This window comes from Leucoraja erinacea, chromosome 13 (assembly GCF_028641065.1).
Source record: "Leucoraja erinacea ecotype New England chromosome 13, Leri_hhj_1, whole genome shotgun sequence".
NCBI lineage: Eukaryota > Metazoa > Chordata > Chondrichthyes > Rajiformes > Rajidae > Leucoraja > Leucoraja erinaceus.
The window spans coordinates 15496807-15512511 of record NC_073389.1 but is presented as its reverse complement, the minus strand read 5'-3'; the positions used below and the strand labels follow the sequence as shown (position 1 = coordinate 15512511).

The following is a 15705-nucleotide window of genomic DNA, read 5'->3' as shown; positions in this document are numbered from 1 at the left end:
CCACCACAGTGTTCACTCTGATGGAAGGCAATAAAGTTCAGTCAGTCTTACTCCTTTTGTTCACTCGTGTTTGGAGCCTTGAACCCTCCGTAGTCGCCGCTACGGATGGCCCGATGTACAAGCCCTCTCGTCAGGAGAATCGAAACTCCGACGTTGGGGCAGATGGAACCCACTCCACAGTTTGCAGTGCCCAAATCAGCCACTTTCTTACCGGAGACCGCGGCTTCCCGATGTAATAGGCCACAGGCAGGCCAGCGGGTGGAGCTCTTCTCCGGCGATCCCCGGCAAGGGATCCCTGGCTCCGGGATGGTAAAGTCCGCTCTACGCCTGCTTTTAGAAGCTCCGCAGACCGCATCTTCACGATGTTAAAGTCAGCAGGCCGGCGGTAGGAGCCTTTCTTCTGGCTCCGCGATGTTAAAGTCCACGCCGCGCCTGCTGCAGAAATTATGTTTGACGTTGGGAATAATAGGAGCTGGAGGTATGGCCGTTACAATATTTGTGAGTGCTCGAGTTGTTGCGTTGTGTGATGGATGTGTATTGCATTGTCTGAGAGTAGTGGTTCATCGGTAAAGAGAAGGGGGTCTGTTTATTTCTTCACCATGACCATATGTGGGAGGTTAATGAAGTTTTTCATGTCTGCATCAATATACTGGGTGTCAAACACCGAGCATCAATCTGTTTATGACCTGCAACTGTTCTTACTTCAAGATTAACCTGGATAGTGTTGAGAACTTTTGTGTGTGGAAATCATTTCTGATCAAGAATCTATCTATCTCTGCCTTAAAAATATATGTCGGGGGTTATGGGGAGTAGGCAGGAGAATGAGGTTAGGAGGGAAAGCCATGATCGAATGGCAGTAGACTAGATGAGACGAATGGTCTAATTCTGCTCCTATCACTTATTACCTTATGACCTCCACTCAACATCTACTCATTCTGTCTATCATGGTTTCTGGTAACCTTCCCAAAGCTAACATTGTTTCCCAAAGCAGAGCTCCTGCATTGGAAGAGACAAATGTATAGCATTATATAGTTGGAGGTATTTTCAAACTTGTGAATAAGAATTGCGATTAAACAGTGTGGTTTGTGCCAAACATAGCACTCGTAATGAGGTGAAAGGATACATTTTATGTACCACCTACAGTGGTTCAGACTAACACAAGTTGATTGAGCTCCATTTACTCACCTTCCATTTTCTAGTCCAGTTTCTGCAACAACAGTTTTATATTTACATTCATTCTAGATTTAAATGGATTTGTGAGGTTTCTGTTTCGAGTGTGCTATCATCACATACTTGATGTTAAAAACACACAATATAGAAACCTATGACTAGCTAAGGGTTATAATTAAGCTTGAAAGTTGTAGTAATGACCTTTATGCATTTTCTACCAGTTTATTTCCTTTTAATTTGGTGATTCATTCATTGTACCAACCTCTTTTGCCATAAGATTATTAACATTTCAGCAAATTAATGCTCGCACTTGTAAGTGGCTTTGTCTACGTGTCTGGCAAAATAGCTTTGCCGTTCTCTGATCATTTGCTGTGAAACACCAATGCTGCATTTATGCTCTCTGTTTTTCTTATTAGTGTGGCTCGACCTCAGGACACAGGCAACTGTGGAAAAGCTCATCAACCAAGGACCAAAGAAAGACAAAAATATTCTTCAGGTGAGGGATGTAGCAGTGAACTGCAATTTATATTTAGTGTTAGCCAGTGACTAAAGATGTAAAGGTTAAAAAGTGTTTTGCTTGTTTGCTCTAAACATGGTCCATGACCAAGCTATCAAAATGAAGAATGAGTTATATCTATGAATGCAGCAGATGAGGTAAATAATGAAAGTCTGCACAAAAGGACACAGTGCCAGAGTAACTCAGTAGGTCAGGCAGCATCTCTGGAGAACATGGATAGGTAACATTTCGGGCCAAAACCTTTCTTCGGACTGATTGTGTAGGATGGAACTGCAGATGCTGGTTTATACTGAAGATAGACACAAAATGCTGGAGTAACTCAGCGGGACAGGCAGCATCTCTGGAGAGAAGAAATGGGTGACCTTACGGGTCGAGACCCTTCTTCAGACTGATTGTAATGGGGGAGGTTAAAGCTGGGAAAGGGAGAGGCTTTGTTGGTTCTGAACTGGTGTTTGCAGCTGCAGGTGACAATGGACAGCTGAGTCAAACGATACCAGAGAAAAGCCGTTTGCTGATTTGTTTGTTGTCCCGCGTATGAGTCCATGTAAAAACTGCAAATGTAAGTGGGTTTTGATACGACTGACATTTTGTTTTCTTTCTCATTTAGCCACAAACTGGTCTCCCGATTAGCACCTATTTTAGTGCTGTGAAACTGCGTTGGCTCCTTGACAATGTGGAAGCAGTTAAACAAGCTGTAGCCAAACAACGGGCTATGTTCGGAACAGTTGATTCTTGGCTGATATGGGTAAGACATCTAATATTTAGGAAATTTCCAGCAACCTACTCTGGTTATTTTTGTGTGTCTCTATCAAAATGCAGATAAATAGGCTTAAGCTGTGAAGAAACTATAGGAACAATTTAGACAATGTTAAGGAGCAAATAGTGGTTAAATCATGCCCTTCTTTTAAGATTTGTATACAGGAAATACTTGAGATTTTGATTCTTCCATTATGGGGCTGATTTTGAAAGGCTTGAAATAGTTAATGTGCTGAATCAGGTCATTATGGAAGGTTAGAACGCAAAGTAAACGGCAACTATATCGATACAGTAGTCAATAATGATCCCATTTTCACAAGTGGATTGGTTGTATAAGCTCACTCCATCTCCATCTTAAAATTCTAAGCCATTAGTTTTGATGCAGGTTCCGATTATCCAGATTTATTTTAGCAATTTAACTTTTACCATGATTCCAGTGTACGCATTAGGATTTTGGAATCTCCCTCCATTGTTGCTCTCATTGACCAAATGTGTAATATTATAGTGTGGTCCAAGGGTAATGCTTGTGCTAAAAACCTGGACTGATAAAAAGCTTCAAATGCTTCAGCCTGCCCACAACTGCCATAATAAAATGCATAATTTTTGCTCCAAATTAGACCTTATCCTCTTAAAACCTTGAATTCAAACAGTAGAAAGGTTGCCAGCAAAAATATTCCAATTCAACTACAATGCTTTACATGATGACAAAGGTTAGAACCAAAAAAAAACTCGCTCTGAATAGTTTTATTCAAAGAAGTTAGACCTTTCGTTCAGTGTCATTAGGCGAGTACAATCAAAATGTTTATTGCGTTAATAGTGAAAGTTGTGTCTATGAATTCAGTGTTTGACAGGTGCAAACAATGGTGGTGTTCACTGCACAGACGTGACCAATGCGAGCAGAACTATGCTATTCAACATCAACACTCTTCAATGGGACCCTGATCTCTGCAGGTAACTTGCAAGTTGAAATTGCGGCATTTTATGACGTTGTCAAAATAATTATGTGTGTCAAAAAAATTAAATTTACATTTTGTTTTTAATCATGTGGGCGGGCTGGTTTTTGAACTGATGCTCTAAATGTCTTAATTTGCGAAATCTTTGAAACCGAGCCAAGTTCAAAGTTCATAACAGTAAACATCGGCTGGGAGGCACTGCACTATAAAACTTTAAAGGGCCTGTCCCACTGTACGAGGTAATTCAAGAGTTATCCCGAGTTTTCCCCTGATTCGCTCGGAGAATGTCCGTAGCGGGTCCGTAGGAGTTCGTGGATGTCTCGTAGCGGCTCGTACGAGTAACGGTGGGCACTCGGGAAATCCGGTAAACTCGTGACGTTTTTTCAACACTGTGCAAAATGTCCACGAGTAAAAAAATACTTGTGATGAAAAAAATGGTTACTTTTTACTCGTACGAGCCGCTACGAGACATCCAAGAACTCCTACGGACCTGCTACGTACATTCTCCGAGTTCGAATCGGGGGAAAACTTGGGAGAACTCTTGAATTATCTCGTACAGTGGGACAGACCCTTAACATAATTTCAATGCAGATTATCTACCCAGAGCTGCAGAATCGAAAACCATGAAAAACTTGCAAATGATGGGAAACTAAAATAAATGGTCAGCAGATCTGGCAGCATTGGCTGGAACAGGAAGAGGGTGGTCTCCCAACAGGTGCTGTTTGACCTGTTGAAATTGTGTAGCAGTTTCCATTTTTTATTTGGGTTGGAGAATAACTCGATTTATTGGCTCCGAAAATAATGACAATTACCAGAATTAATAAAGTACGAAATCACGCAAGAAACATTGGAACCATGGCGAAGGCCATGTGGCACATTGTCCAAGAACAGGAGCATGGCCGCAGAGCTCGGCACGGTGAGTGGCAGCAGAGCTTTCCCTTCAGCTGTCAGCCCAGTGGAAACAAGGCCTTGCCTCCAACTGTCATATTAACCTGATGAAAGTATGAGGCCAAGGCTACTGTTCCAGTCACCTCAGACAGTAATGGTTGCTCTCTCCTTTGCTCCTTTTTAAAATCTCTGCGAGCACTCTCATTTGAAAGTCCACTTGCCTCTTGCTACCTCAAATCAGTGGACCAACCAGGTACCCTGGTAGGCTTATCCTTCCTGAACTAACTGCTCTCTTTTTACAGTGACATGAGTTTCATTAACATTTAATGAAATCCGTTTCTTTCATATGTCTAAAGGTGGGGACCCAGATTCCTTCACATCTTAGTGTGTTTTGTTCTCTTTGCAGAGCGTGTGGAGCTCTATACCAATGAGCTCAACTGCTTCTCTGAGCTTCAGCCAAAAAACCTTGTTTTCAAACCATTTACACTAAATACCACGTTTTAGTTCAAAAATGCTGTTTCATTGTTGTTAATCTTTCCTTTACGTGGCTGTCTCCAATTTCACGATCGTTATAGGTTGTGCTATAATGTTTTGAGCAGTGACTGAAGTAAATTGTGTTATTGTCATCCTGGAGGCTTGTCACCTAATTTCAAAACATTGATAAAAATTAATGTTAAAATCTTTAAATTTCACAATTGGCAGATAATATTTTGGAACACACAAGGTTTTTCAGCCCACTGTATATGTGCTGGGTCTTCACCAGAGAAATGTAAACTAATAATTTTGAGGTGCTTTTCAAAAATCACTTAAAGTTTTACATTAATCTGTTTCTTCCATCTTTTGATTGTATTATTATATTTGGGCACCATAATTGGTGAATGGGAAGAATATGACTGATCAATCATGACTTAGATTCAATCCGTCTGTCTTTATTTTTTTCTGTTGTTTTTTTTGTCTTGTTTTGGTTAAGTTTTAGTTTGTTGTGTTGTGTTAGAGGGGGGGTGAAACATGTTCTCTGTCTGTTCCTTCGGGGGAATGCAACTTTTTTGTGTTGTATCCCCCTTCTCTGCCTCCGTCTGCGCTGAGGCCTAATGTCGGAGCTGGCGGCCTCCAGCCTGCGACTGACCCCGAGGCTCCGGGGGAAGAGCCAGCCAGGACTCACCAACGAGAGGCTGGCCGTCTTCGGGGCTAAGGCAGCGGTGGCCCGACTTGCTGGTGCGGTGTTCTGGGTTTCGGCGGTGGCCTGGAGCTGATGCAGCGGGGCTCGGAGCTGGGGCAGCGGCCCGGAACGTAGACTGCGAGACCCGGAGCTGGGGCGGCGGCCCAGAGCGGAGACTGCGGGACCCGGAGCGGAGACTGCGGGACCCAGGGCTGGGGCGGCTGCCCGGAGCTGATGCTGTGGTGGGCCGTCTCGGAGCGGAGACGGTGTTCCGGCTTTCGGCAGCGGCGTCATCACCACGGAGGTCCGCTGGACTGGAGAGCGGCATCTCCGGCCTGGATCGACCGCCTCAGCGCAGAGGGAGAATAAGGAGGGAAGAGACGGAGACTAAAGACTTTGCCTCCATCACAATGAGGATGTGCTTGGTGAACTCACTGTGGTGGATGTTTAATTTGTGTCTATTGTATGTTTTGTTTTTATTGTTCTGTGTATGACTGCAGGCAACATAATTTCGTTCAGACCGAAAGGTCTGAATGACAATATAGGAATCTAATCTAATCTATACCTACCTCTACCACTTCCTGGTGGCAGCTCATTGTATATACTTACTCTCTGTGGAAAAACCCGTCTCAAAAATCCCCATTAAATCTTTCCCTCCTCACTTTAAATCTATACACTTCACAGAAAGTAGTATTATTTACCCTATCTGCATTCCTCATAATTGTATTAAACTTGTATAATGTCACTCCTCAGCCTACTTTGCTCCAAGGACAAGGCCTGTCTATTATTAGGGAACTTCATATTACCTACTATTACAAACCTATTATTCCTGTAGTACGGAAAAATGTAACAAGGAAACGCATCACAATGACAACTGTTTTGACAGCAGCGTTTTGTCGAACTTTTTCTGTACTACCTGAAGAAATGTTTTCATCCTCAGGATCCACCCCCGATGTGTTATAATAGCTGCAGCATCATGACAATTGTGCAGGAGCATTTGTTATTGTTTGGGATGATTTAAAACATACATTGAAACAATGTAATGTATATCTGCAGCAATGGTGGACTTTTGAATAGAATGTTTTAAAGGACAGGTAGAGATATCCACGAAGCAATTGTTTTAACCTTCAAAATCAAACTTTTGAGGTCTGTATCTTCTAGTGCTGCTTCTTTTTCCAATGATCAGTTGATTCTTGTGTTGGTTTGATGTATCTTTGCTTTGTTTGTTCACTATTTTAGCTTCTTTGGCGTTCCAATGAGTATTCTCCCAGAAGTAAGAAGTTCGTCGGAGGTTTATGGAATAATGGTAAGCAATCCAAATATTATTACATTATTATTATTATTATTATTATCAAATAAGGGTATTCTTATCATTAAATGCCACATGTTTGATGATTCGGTGTATTAAATCTATTCTGTTGCATTATTTATATCTCACTGCTGTAAAATATGCCTGAATTGATATAGGCTGACCATCACAATTGGCAATGTTATTAATTAAAGCATTGAGATTCTGAACATTGACAAAATATCAGATTGTATAAAATGTGTTCCATATGTTGAAACCTATAGTGTAAAGCCTAAGCCGTTTCAATTGCGTAAATGTATCTTGCAAATATGTTTCCGCTGCATGCTTAATAAAGGAATGCTGTTTAATTAGCGATTGGGTTATCATAGGGTCCCTAGGCAATGATTTCATAAAAATTCTGCAATTCATTTAAAGGTAACAGCAAGCATCAGATGGCAAATCATCATCATCTAATCTTTCATTAAAAGGGATGCTGAAGGCTAGAAAGTGTATGTTGTATCGCTAATTTTTGGGTCTAGCTCCCAAATGGAGTGGAATTCTGATTGTGATAATCACAACCTTAAGGCATGCCTTGCGCTGTTCATCAAATTGAATCGTGTAGCTCTGTACATGTTGTGTACATGTATGCAATCACATGTGCTCGCACCCCTCCAGAGTACAGTGGTCATTAATGACTCAAGTCCTTTTGTGCAATGCTAAGTTCATAAGTTCTTGAAGCAGAGTAAGTCCGTTCGGCCCATCAAGTCTATCCCACCATTCAATCATGGCTGATTGATCTTTCACTCTCAACCCCATTCTCCTGTCTTCATCCCATAACCCTGACACCCTTACTGATCTGGAATGTCAACCTTTGCCTTAAAAATATCCATTCACGGCCTCCACAGCCGTCTGTGGCAATAAATTCCATAGTTTCACCACTCTCTGACCAAAGAAACTCCTTCACATCTCCTTTCTAAAGGTGCGAGAGTGAAGTCCATCTTGCAAGTTGTGGGAGGATAGATTTACCGCACTATGAATCAAGCACCTGCAACCATGTTTGAACAGCATGGAGAAGCTACATCTGCACTACTTTAATACATTTACAAATAATTGTGCAGGAGGACAACTGTCTAAGTCGATGTGAAGCTGAGTCACTGATGTAATTACAACATCAGTATTCAACAGAAGTGGGTAGCACAGAGGGGCTGCTGGCAGTCTCACAGCACCAGAGACCCAGGTTCAATCCTGACTTGGGTGTGCTGTCTGTGTGGAGTATGCATTTTCTCCCGGTAATAATTTTAATCAATAATTTTGATCTTAAATGTTGTTTAATGCTAGTTTTTGCTGTGGGGATAAGGAATTCTGGAATATATTAATGATTTAAAATGTATTTTTTATTATGGAAGGTGGGGCCTAGTTAGGCTGTTATTAAGGGGGGAAGAGTTATGATGGACCTCCTTTTCAATGACAAGTGGTGTATAATAATTTGTCCTACTCTTTAAAGTATGATGTGGTTTTTTTTATCTTTTAGGGATATTCATTTAGCAATGTTACAAAATTTTGAGATTTTAAAAATCAAGTCTGCAATTTATCCCATCAGATAAAGCATAAAAATAAGTTTAATTTGACACCTAATTCACTTTCATATCTCAAGTAATAAAAAAGTTATGGCCATTTTCATACTCAGAAATTAGCATCTTGTTCCCTATTGATTTTCGATGGACATAACAAAAAAGCTGTGATCATGGACAGTCAAAAGCCCATAACCTTCTTAAAAATTAAGAGAACTGAATTAAATTTTCAGTTATCATAAATTGAACCATTCTGAAACAAATATAAAATAATCTTACTTGGATGACCTGAAATTAAAGCATATAATTAGTTAGTTACACAATTGTAGCTAATTTCAAACTTCAATTACTAGATCTAAACATCTATCCATTTCTTAATAAATGATTAACATTTTTAAATAGCCTAAGTGTCCAAATAATATTCACAAATAATTCACAATAAAACATGATTTTTAAATCTCATTTACGTTAATTTATAGGCCAAATGGAAGGAATTTAGTGTTCAATTGCAGTAAATTAAAGTCCATTTTAAATCGGCTTTCTAGTGGGATCCTGTGAACGCGCTGGTTTAGAACGTTCACATTGCGCTGGATTTGTGCCCTCAAATGCCCAGAAAAATACTGCGGGATATAAAGAGCCCAAAATGATCTACTCACAATAGTAAACTTTATATACAGGGTTCTTAAGAAGCCCCTTTTAATGTAAAAATAAGGTACATACCTTTAATTGTTTGCTTTATAAAACCCTGGGGCTGCGAGAGGTTGCGGGTTGAGAGAGTATACAAGGCCATAAAAACTAATAACACCTTTTGCGACGGGGTCTTTCAGCGATTTTTCGTTAATGATTTACTAGGCTGAACATCTTTGATTGCAACAGCCTAGTAAAAATCGCGTTTTAAACCCGCCCCCTCTAAACAGCGCCAAAATCGCGCACACGGGGTGGGGCAGATTCTCAACCACGATTCAGGTAGGTTTTGTAACATACCTAATTCATTGGTATTAAAAAGTGTTTTTGTTAGAAAAGATTATACAAAACCCTTTCAAATTTCTTTCTTCGTATGAGAGATGTATGTATACTTTTGACAGAAACAAATTTGTGTCACCCTAGCATTTAAGTTTAAACCTACATGACATTGTGTCTAGTTTCATGGAGGATGCTTATCATTTCAAAAATCAATACTTGAGACGGGTTCTGTACCATGGGAATTAAAAACGACACCATCTCCATCTCTTTTATTTGATTCATTGTTAGTAAAAATGTATTTTTATCAGCTGATCTGATGTAATTTCTATGGTTAAGCAATTTATTTTGAATCTCAATTCAACAAATGGAACCACATCTTTAGCATCCAATTGTAGAAAATGCATTTCTTTGCTATAGCATTGAGATGAAAAAGAATGATGTGAGAGTTCTCATCGGGCATCAAGAGCTTGTTCAAATCAGTCACAAATTAGTCCCACATTGTTTAGCATGAATACACTCTGTGCACATTTTAACATATGAAACTTTATTGTCTTTTTAAATAGAAATGTGGAGCGCTAGCAGGTGTACCCATTTCGGGAGTAAGTATATTTTACATATTTACAGTCTGCAGGTGTTGAAAGTTAATTGTATCTCAATTTTTTCCTTTGACTGGAAAGGAGCAGTGTAGCTAACTTTAATTAATCTATTGTCTATTTTAAATAATTCCAAGTCTCCAGCAGGGAAAATGTCATCAAGTTGGGCAAGTGTTCTCTCAGATCACAGGATTCTTGTAGCAAACCAAGAATGAAAAGCTTCAATTTTAATTAGCTATTAAAATGTTTTGATGAGCCATAAATTTTAAAAAATGGAGCACCCACCACAGTATTCTTTATTTTAATTTGATCATTACGAACTATTGAGCTTTAAATTAAAGTAAGGCAAAATGCTGAAGTAACTCAGGCAGCATCTCTGGAGAGAAGGAATGGGTGACATTTTGGGTAGAGACCCTTCTTCAGTTGATGCATGTCCCGCTAAGTTACTCCAGCATTTTGTGTCCATCTTTGGTATAAACCAGCATCTTTCTACACTTTGAATTAAAAATCCGTTATAATATGTGTTTTCATAATGCAAATCGAATATAATGTGACTGTTAAATTAGGGAAGAACGTCTGTATTATGCCGGCTGAATTGGTTATAAAGAGATTTAGATCAGGAACTGGAAACCACTTAAATAATATTTTGGAAATAGTCAAACCGAAAAAAGCTGTGACTGTCTCCATGTAACTTGCCCACAGTAATCAGACATTTTAACTACAGACCGCCATTCAAATTAACAAGCACTCACATCTATTGACACATGTGCAACTATACTCTACTAAACAATGTAACAGCCTTTAATATTTTTAGTTTGCAGTAACAAAGATAAACTTAAAGCTGTATTAAGAAGGCCTTTATTTGTTTAAATCCTGCAGGAAAATATATCTTTGTTATTATGAGTTTGAAATTCAGCCCCAACATCCTTTCCTTCATTGATACTCTTGTTTTATAATGGATTTTTATACAACGCAAGGTTTCTTCAGAACCCAACTATTGCATTGTAGTAGAACTATCTGTACATGTAAAGTTTGCTTTGGGAACCAGAGTTTGCTGGTCCATAACAATAATGGCATTGCCTGTCACTTTCTAAACACTTTGATGTTGTGCAACAAAGTGTAGTGCATCTTCCAGAGGCTAATTTTGCGAACATCTTAATCAATTCACCTATTTTCTCTGCACTTGGTGGAGAAGAAAGAACAATGGCATAGCCCGTGAATGATGAATAAACTACTGCCAGAAACTTTGTGATCTCTTTGACGAATTTCGTATGCACAGCAATCCTGATATCTCTATTATATACAATAGAGATTAGGTGCAGGAGTAGGCCATTCGGCCCTTCGAGCCAGCACTGCCATTCAATGTGATCATGGCTGATCATCCGCAATCAGTACCCCGTTCCTGCCTTCTCCCCATATCCCCTGACTCCGCTATCTTTAAGAGCCCTATCTAACTCTCTCTTGAAAGTATCCAGAGACCCGGCCTCCACCGCCCTCTGAGGCAGAGAATTCCACAGACTCACAACTCTCTGTGTGAAAAAGTGTTTCCTCATCTCGGTTCTAAATGGCTTACTCCTTATTCTTAAACTGTGGCCCCTGGTTCTTGACCCCCAACATCGGGAACATGTTTCCTGCCTCTAGTCTGTCCTAACCCTTAATAATCTTATATGTTTCAATAAGACCCCCTCTCATCCTTCTAAATTCTAGAGTACACAAGCCCAGCCGCACCATTCTCTCAGCTTATGACAGTCCCGCCATCACGGGAATTAACCTTGTGAACCTGCGCTGCACTCCCTCAATACCAAGAATGTCCTTCCTCAAATTTGTGGACCAAAACTGCACACAATACTCCAGGTGTGATCTCAAAAGAGGTCCTTCTGCCCTGTACAATTGCAGAAGGACCTCTTTGCTCCTATACTATTGATAATGCCTTGATAGGTTGGCCTTTCAATGACAAAATCCTTGACTCATTGTACCTGAGGTCTTGAGATTATTCAGGTTTTTCTTTTAATGTTACAAGCAACATCAATTAATTTTGCTCAAATGGTTCCATGAGGCAAATTTGTCTGTTTGGTGTCAATGGTTTTAAGTTTTACAAATACTTGCTAAAATATATTTTTGTTTAAATTTTAAAGCGTGACCAAAGAATTTAATGATGACGGGCAAGTTGAGTTTTATTTGTTCCCTGATGTTATTTCTTTCACGGCCTTTGGTATCCTATTTCAAACCAGACATTTATATCTCTCTGAATTATTGTATCCAACTGGTTAGAACTCCAGTATGAGAAACATTTTTCTTTTAATGATTGTTTGAAAAAAACTACCTTAGATGTGGAGTACAGGAGAAACATTTGGTGTGTGTGTGTGGGTGTGTATGTTCAGCTAAACAATAAAAGTTATCCATTAATGGAAATCCTTAGATGCACAGGAGAGATTAGCAAGTGCAGACATCTTAGAAAATTTATTAACAATAGCACAATGCTGTGTCACAATTTACTCTCCATTTTGTATTAACATCTTTTTAATAGATTCCAAATACATTTTATACTTGTAGTGTGAAACATTTTTGAGGAAGTATAGATGCTTACAATGTTATTATATTTATCAGTGTTTAGGCGACCAATCTGCTGCCTTGGTTGGACAAATGTGTTTTAAACCTGGACAATCGAAGAATACGTAAGTGTGAATATTTAAGAAAATCTCCTTCCGTTTGCCACATTGGCGCGTGAAAAGGGTAATAATCAGCTTTGGCTAGATTTACTTTGAAGGAGACTCTTTCCTTCAGCTTCCTAAAGATTGCTACAGTGATCACTACATTTTTATACTGGATTGGATCATATTGACGTTAATTATCAGTGTCTTTCACCAGTGTAATTGTCTAGGTTTTACCTGATTATAATTGAGACATGAGGCAACTGTGGCTCTATTGAGCAGCAAGGACAAGCGTGTATCTCCATACCTATTAGCATTTAAGGATTGAGAAATTGATATGAAATAGTGTCAAAAGAGTAGTATGAAGATGCAAACTTTGTAATCTACCTGTTAACTTCCTGATTTTATTAATTTAGTTAGTGTAGTTTATTGTCAGGTGTACCAAGGTTCAGTGAAAAACTTTTTTGTTGCATACTATCCAGTCAACGGAAAGACTACTCGATTACAATCAAGCTGTTCACAGTGTACAGATACAGTATAAAATGTTTAGCGCAAGATAAAGTCCAAAAGAGTCAAAGACAGTCCGAGAGTCCCCAATGAGGTAGATAGAAAGTTAGGACCGCTTCTAGTTGGTGATAGGATGGTTCAGTTGCCTGATAACAGCTGGGAAGACACTGTCCCTAAATCTGGAGGGATGCGTTTTCACATTTCTGTACTTCTTGCCTGATGGAAGAGGGGAGAAGAGGGTGAGCCTCATCCTTGATTATGCTGGTGGTATCAAATATTTTGTGATGGTAATGTAATGTTGCAACAACTTCTACGCCACTGTAAGCATTGTGTGTTTTTATGCTGCCATTTTTAAATTTCCAACAGCAATTGATTACTTGTTAGGATTGAAATATAACAGTTCACATTGCTCCACTTCTGGCCAGAGATGTTGACTGACACTCCATTAATAACCAACATAACTTTTCAAAATGTTGTTCAGATGTAAAGTTCAGGCACTAACTTTCAGCAGCAGCTTTAACCCACAAGTAATTTCAAAGTGCAAAAGCTTCTCAACAAAATTGATTTCTTAACAAAAGTAAAACTTTTTTACTTTTTGCAAAACAGCAGTGAAGCAGAAATCAGCTTGCAAGTATGGCAACTGGTAATTCATGTTGTTTACTTTACCTCCACTGAACTCGGTGGCAAATGTGCACTATTGTAACTATATGCATCTTTAGGTCATTGTTTTGTCGTCATGTATGAGCACAATATCTGTTGAAATTGAAAATCAAAGAACTACAGATGCTGGAAATATGAAATAGAAATAGAACATGCTGGAAACATTCAGCAGGTCAGACTATCATGATTTTTCCTAACTATCCCTCTCTCACCCTCTCTGCAACTTTAAACTAACTTTTTTTCTCACTTTCCCTGTTCTTAGGAGGGGCCTTTGATCTGAAAAATTCACTGGTTTCCTTTCCTCCCTGACCAGCTGAATCATTTTTGTTTCATTATTTAGGATATAAATATTGTGCATAATTATTTATTATTTGCTAACTATACATAAATGCTGGTTAATTTTCATCAGTCTGCTCTTTAGTTTTGTTTTAATTGACTGTTGATGTTTATTTTCACAGTCCATTCATTGTACCGAATCTTGTTTCCCAATCGTATTTAAAAAAAAGTCTCTTTGTGTACCAAAAACAAATATATACTTCTTAGTCATATTCAAGGAAAATGATTTGTATTTCTATGATTGTCTTTTTTCCCTCTAATTGTGTTTTGTATTTTTCTGCATGAGGAAAGGATGGCAAAGGTTTGCCCCCAGGACATGTGCCCTGTATGGCTCTACTCCTACCTTGCTCTCTTGACTCCACTGCAAGGCTTGAGAATTCTCTTTGCCAAGTTCCTTTGTGGCCAGGCTTAGCACCTGACCCCTGAATTTTACAAGCATACAGTTAATTTAGACCTTTTTAAAATACACTTTTTGCACATATTAACTTTTTTCTCATCTGACCACCCAAATCTTCCAATTTTGCTTTTCCTCAAAGTGGTATCCCGATTCCATCAAGGTAGCAAGGACAAAATCAGTGCCTTCTCATCAACACTTTATTTCCAATTCTGACTACACAACCTTGGATTAATTTGTGCTCTTTGTAGATTGACTTTGTGACCATTAAACAAGATGAATGGGGTGGCACAATGGCGCAACGGTAAATTTGCAGCCTTACAGCACCAGAGACCTGGGTTCGATCCTGACTACGGGTGCTATTTGTATGGAGTTTGTACGTTCTCCCCGTGACCGCATGAGTTTTCTCCCAGTGCCACAATTTTCTCCCACACTCCAAAGACATACAAGGTTGGTAGGTTAATTGACTTCTGTAAATTGTCCCTAGTGTGTACGATAGAACTAGTGTACAGGTGATCGTTGGTCGATATGGACTCGGTGGGTCGAAGGGTCTGTTTCCACGTTGTATCTCTAAAGTCTTAAGATTAAGTGTTTTCCTTTATTAAATATTTTATTTTTTTTTGGTAAATCCTATTCTACCGCAGCTAGAGTAATTGAAGTATTGCCATCTTGTGTTGTGATATACAATTGAATCATTGGAGGTGGATAGAATTCATTCAGTGGAATTATTTAAAGAGCCATTGCCAAAGTCGAATAGTCTTTTTTAAATCAGGATGTCAAAATGACAAAATAAGTAACATGTTGTAACATGCTGTGCGTAATTTAAATGGGAACAATGATTACGGTAAACTAATCTATTGTCCTTTGCATGTTTTATATTCACATTTCTGTAGATACGGTACAGGTTGTTTCCTCTTGAGTAACACAGGTCAAAAGGTTAGTTTGTACTTTAGTATCTGAGATTAATGCATAAAATTGAAAACAATATTAAAGAAAAAAAATTAAAGCACTCAACATTATATACTGGTGGCCAAAATCTGCTGTTGTATTAATTTTATAATTTGCATGTGTGTTAGACATTTCCTTGTGACGGGCAATTTTCTGTCAAAATGCTATTTTAACAAACTTGTTCTTTGCAGCCTGTGATGTCTCAGCATGGCCTTCTGACAACAATAGCCTATAAATTGGGCAAAAACCAGCCGACAATCTATGCACTGGAGGCAAGTTGTATTTCTATTGATCCTAAGTTTTTGGAATCTAGTTCTTGAATTTCAGTATGCATTGCAAAGAAGATACAGG

General features: G+C 39.0%; 1 protein-coding gene across 1 annotated transcript in view; it reads left to right on the top strand.

Moving 5' to 3' along the window:
* The window catches only part of gk (glycerol kinase), a 61989-nt gene that overhangs the window by 24478 nt on the left and 21806 nt on the right, over window positions 1-15705 (top strand). Inside the window, exons 5-12 of the mRNA XM_055644535.1 lie at window positions 1587-1666; window positions 2295-2432; window positions 3285-3394; window positions 6683-6749; window positions 9829-9864; window positions 12466-12533; window positions 15300-15342; window positions 15546-15626. Of these exons, the coding sequence (XP_055500510.1) occupies window positions 1587-1666; window positions 2295-2432; window positions 3285-3394; window positions 6683-6749; window positions 9829-9864; window positions 12466-12533; window positions 15300-15342; window positions 15546-15626 (623 nt within the window). The remainder of the gene's footprint in view (window positions 1-1586; window positions 1667-2294; window positions 2433-3284; window positions 3395-6682; window positions 6750-9828; window positions 9865-12465; window positions 12534-15299; window positions 15343-15545; window positions 15627-15705) is intronic.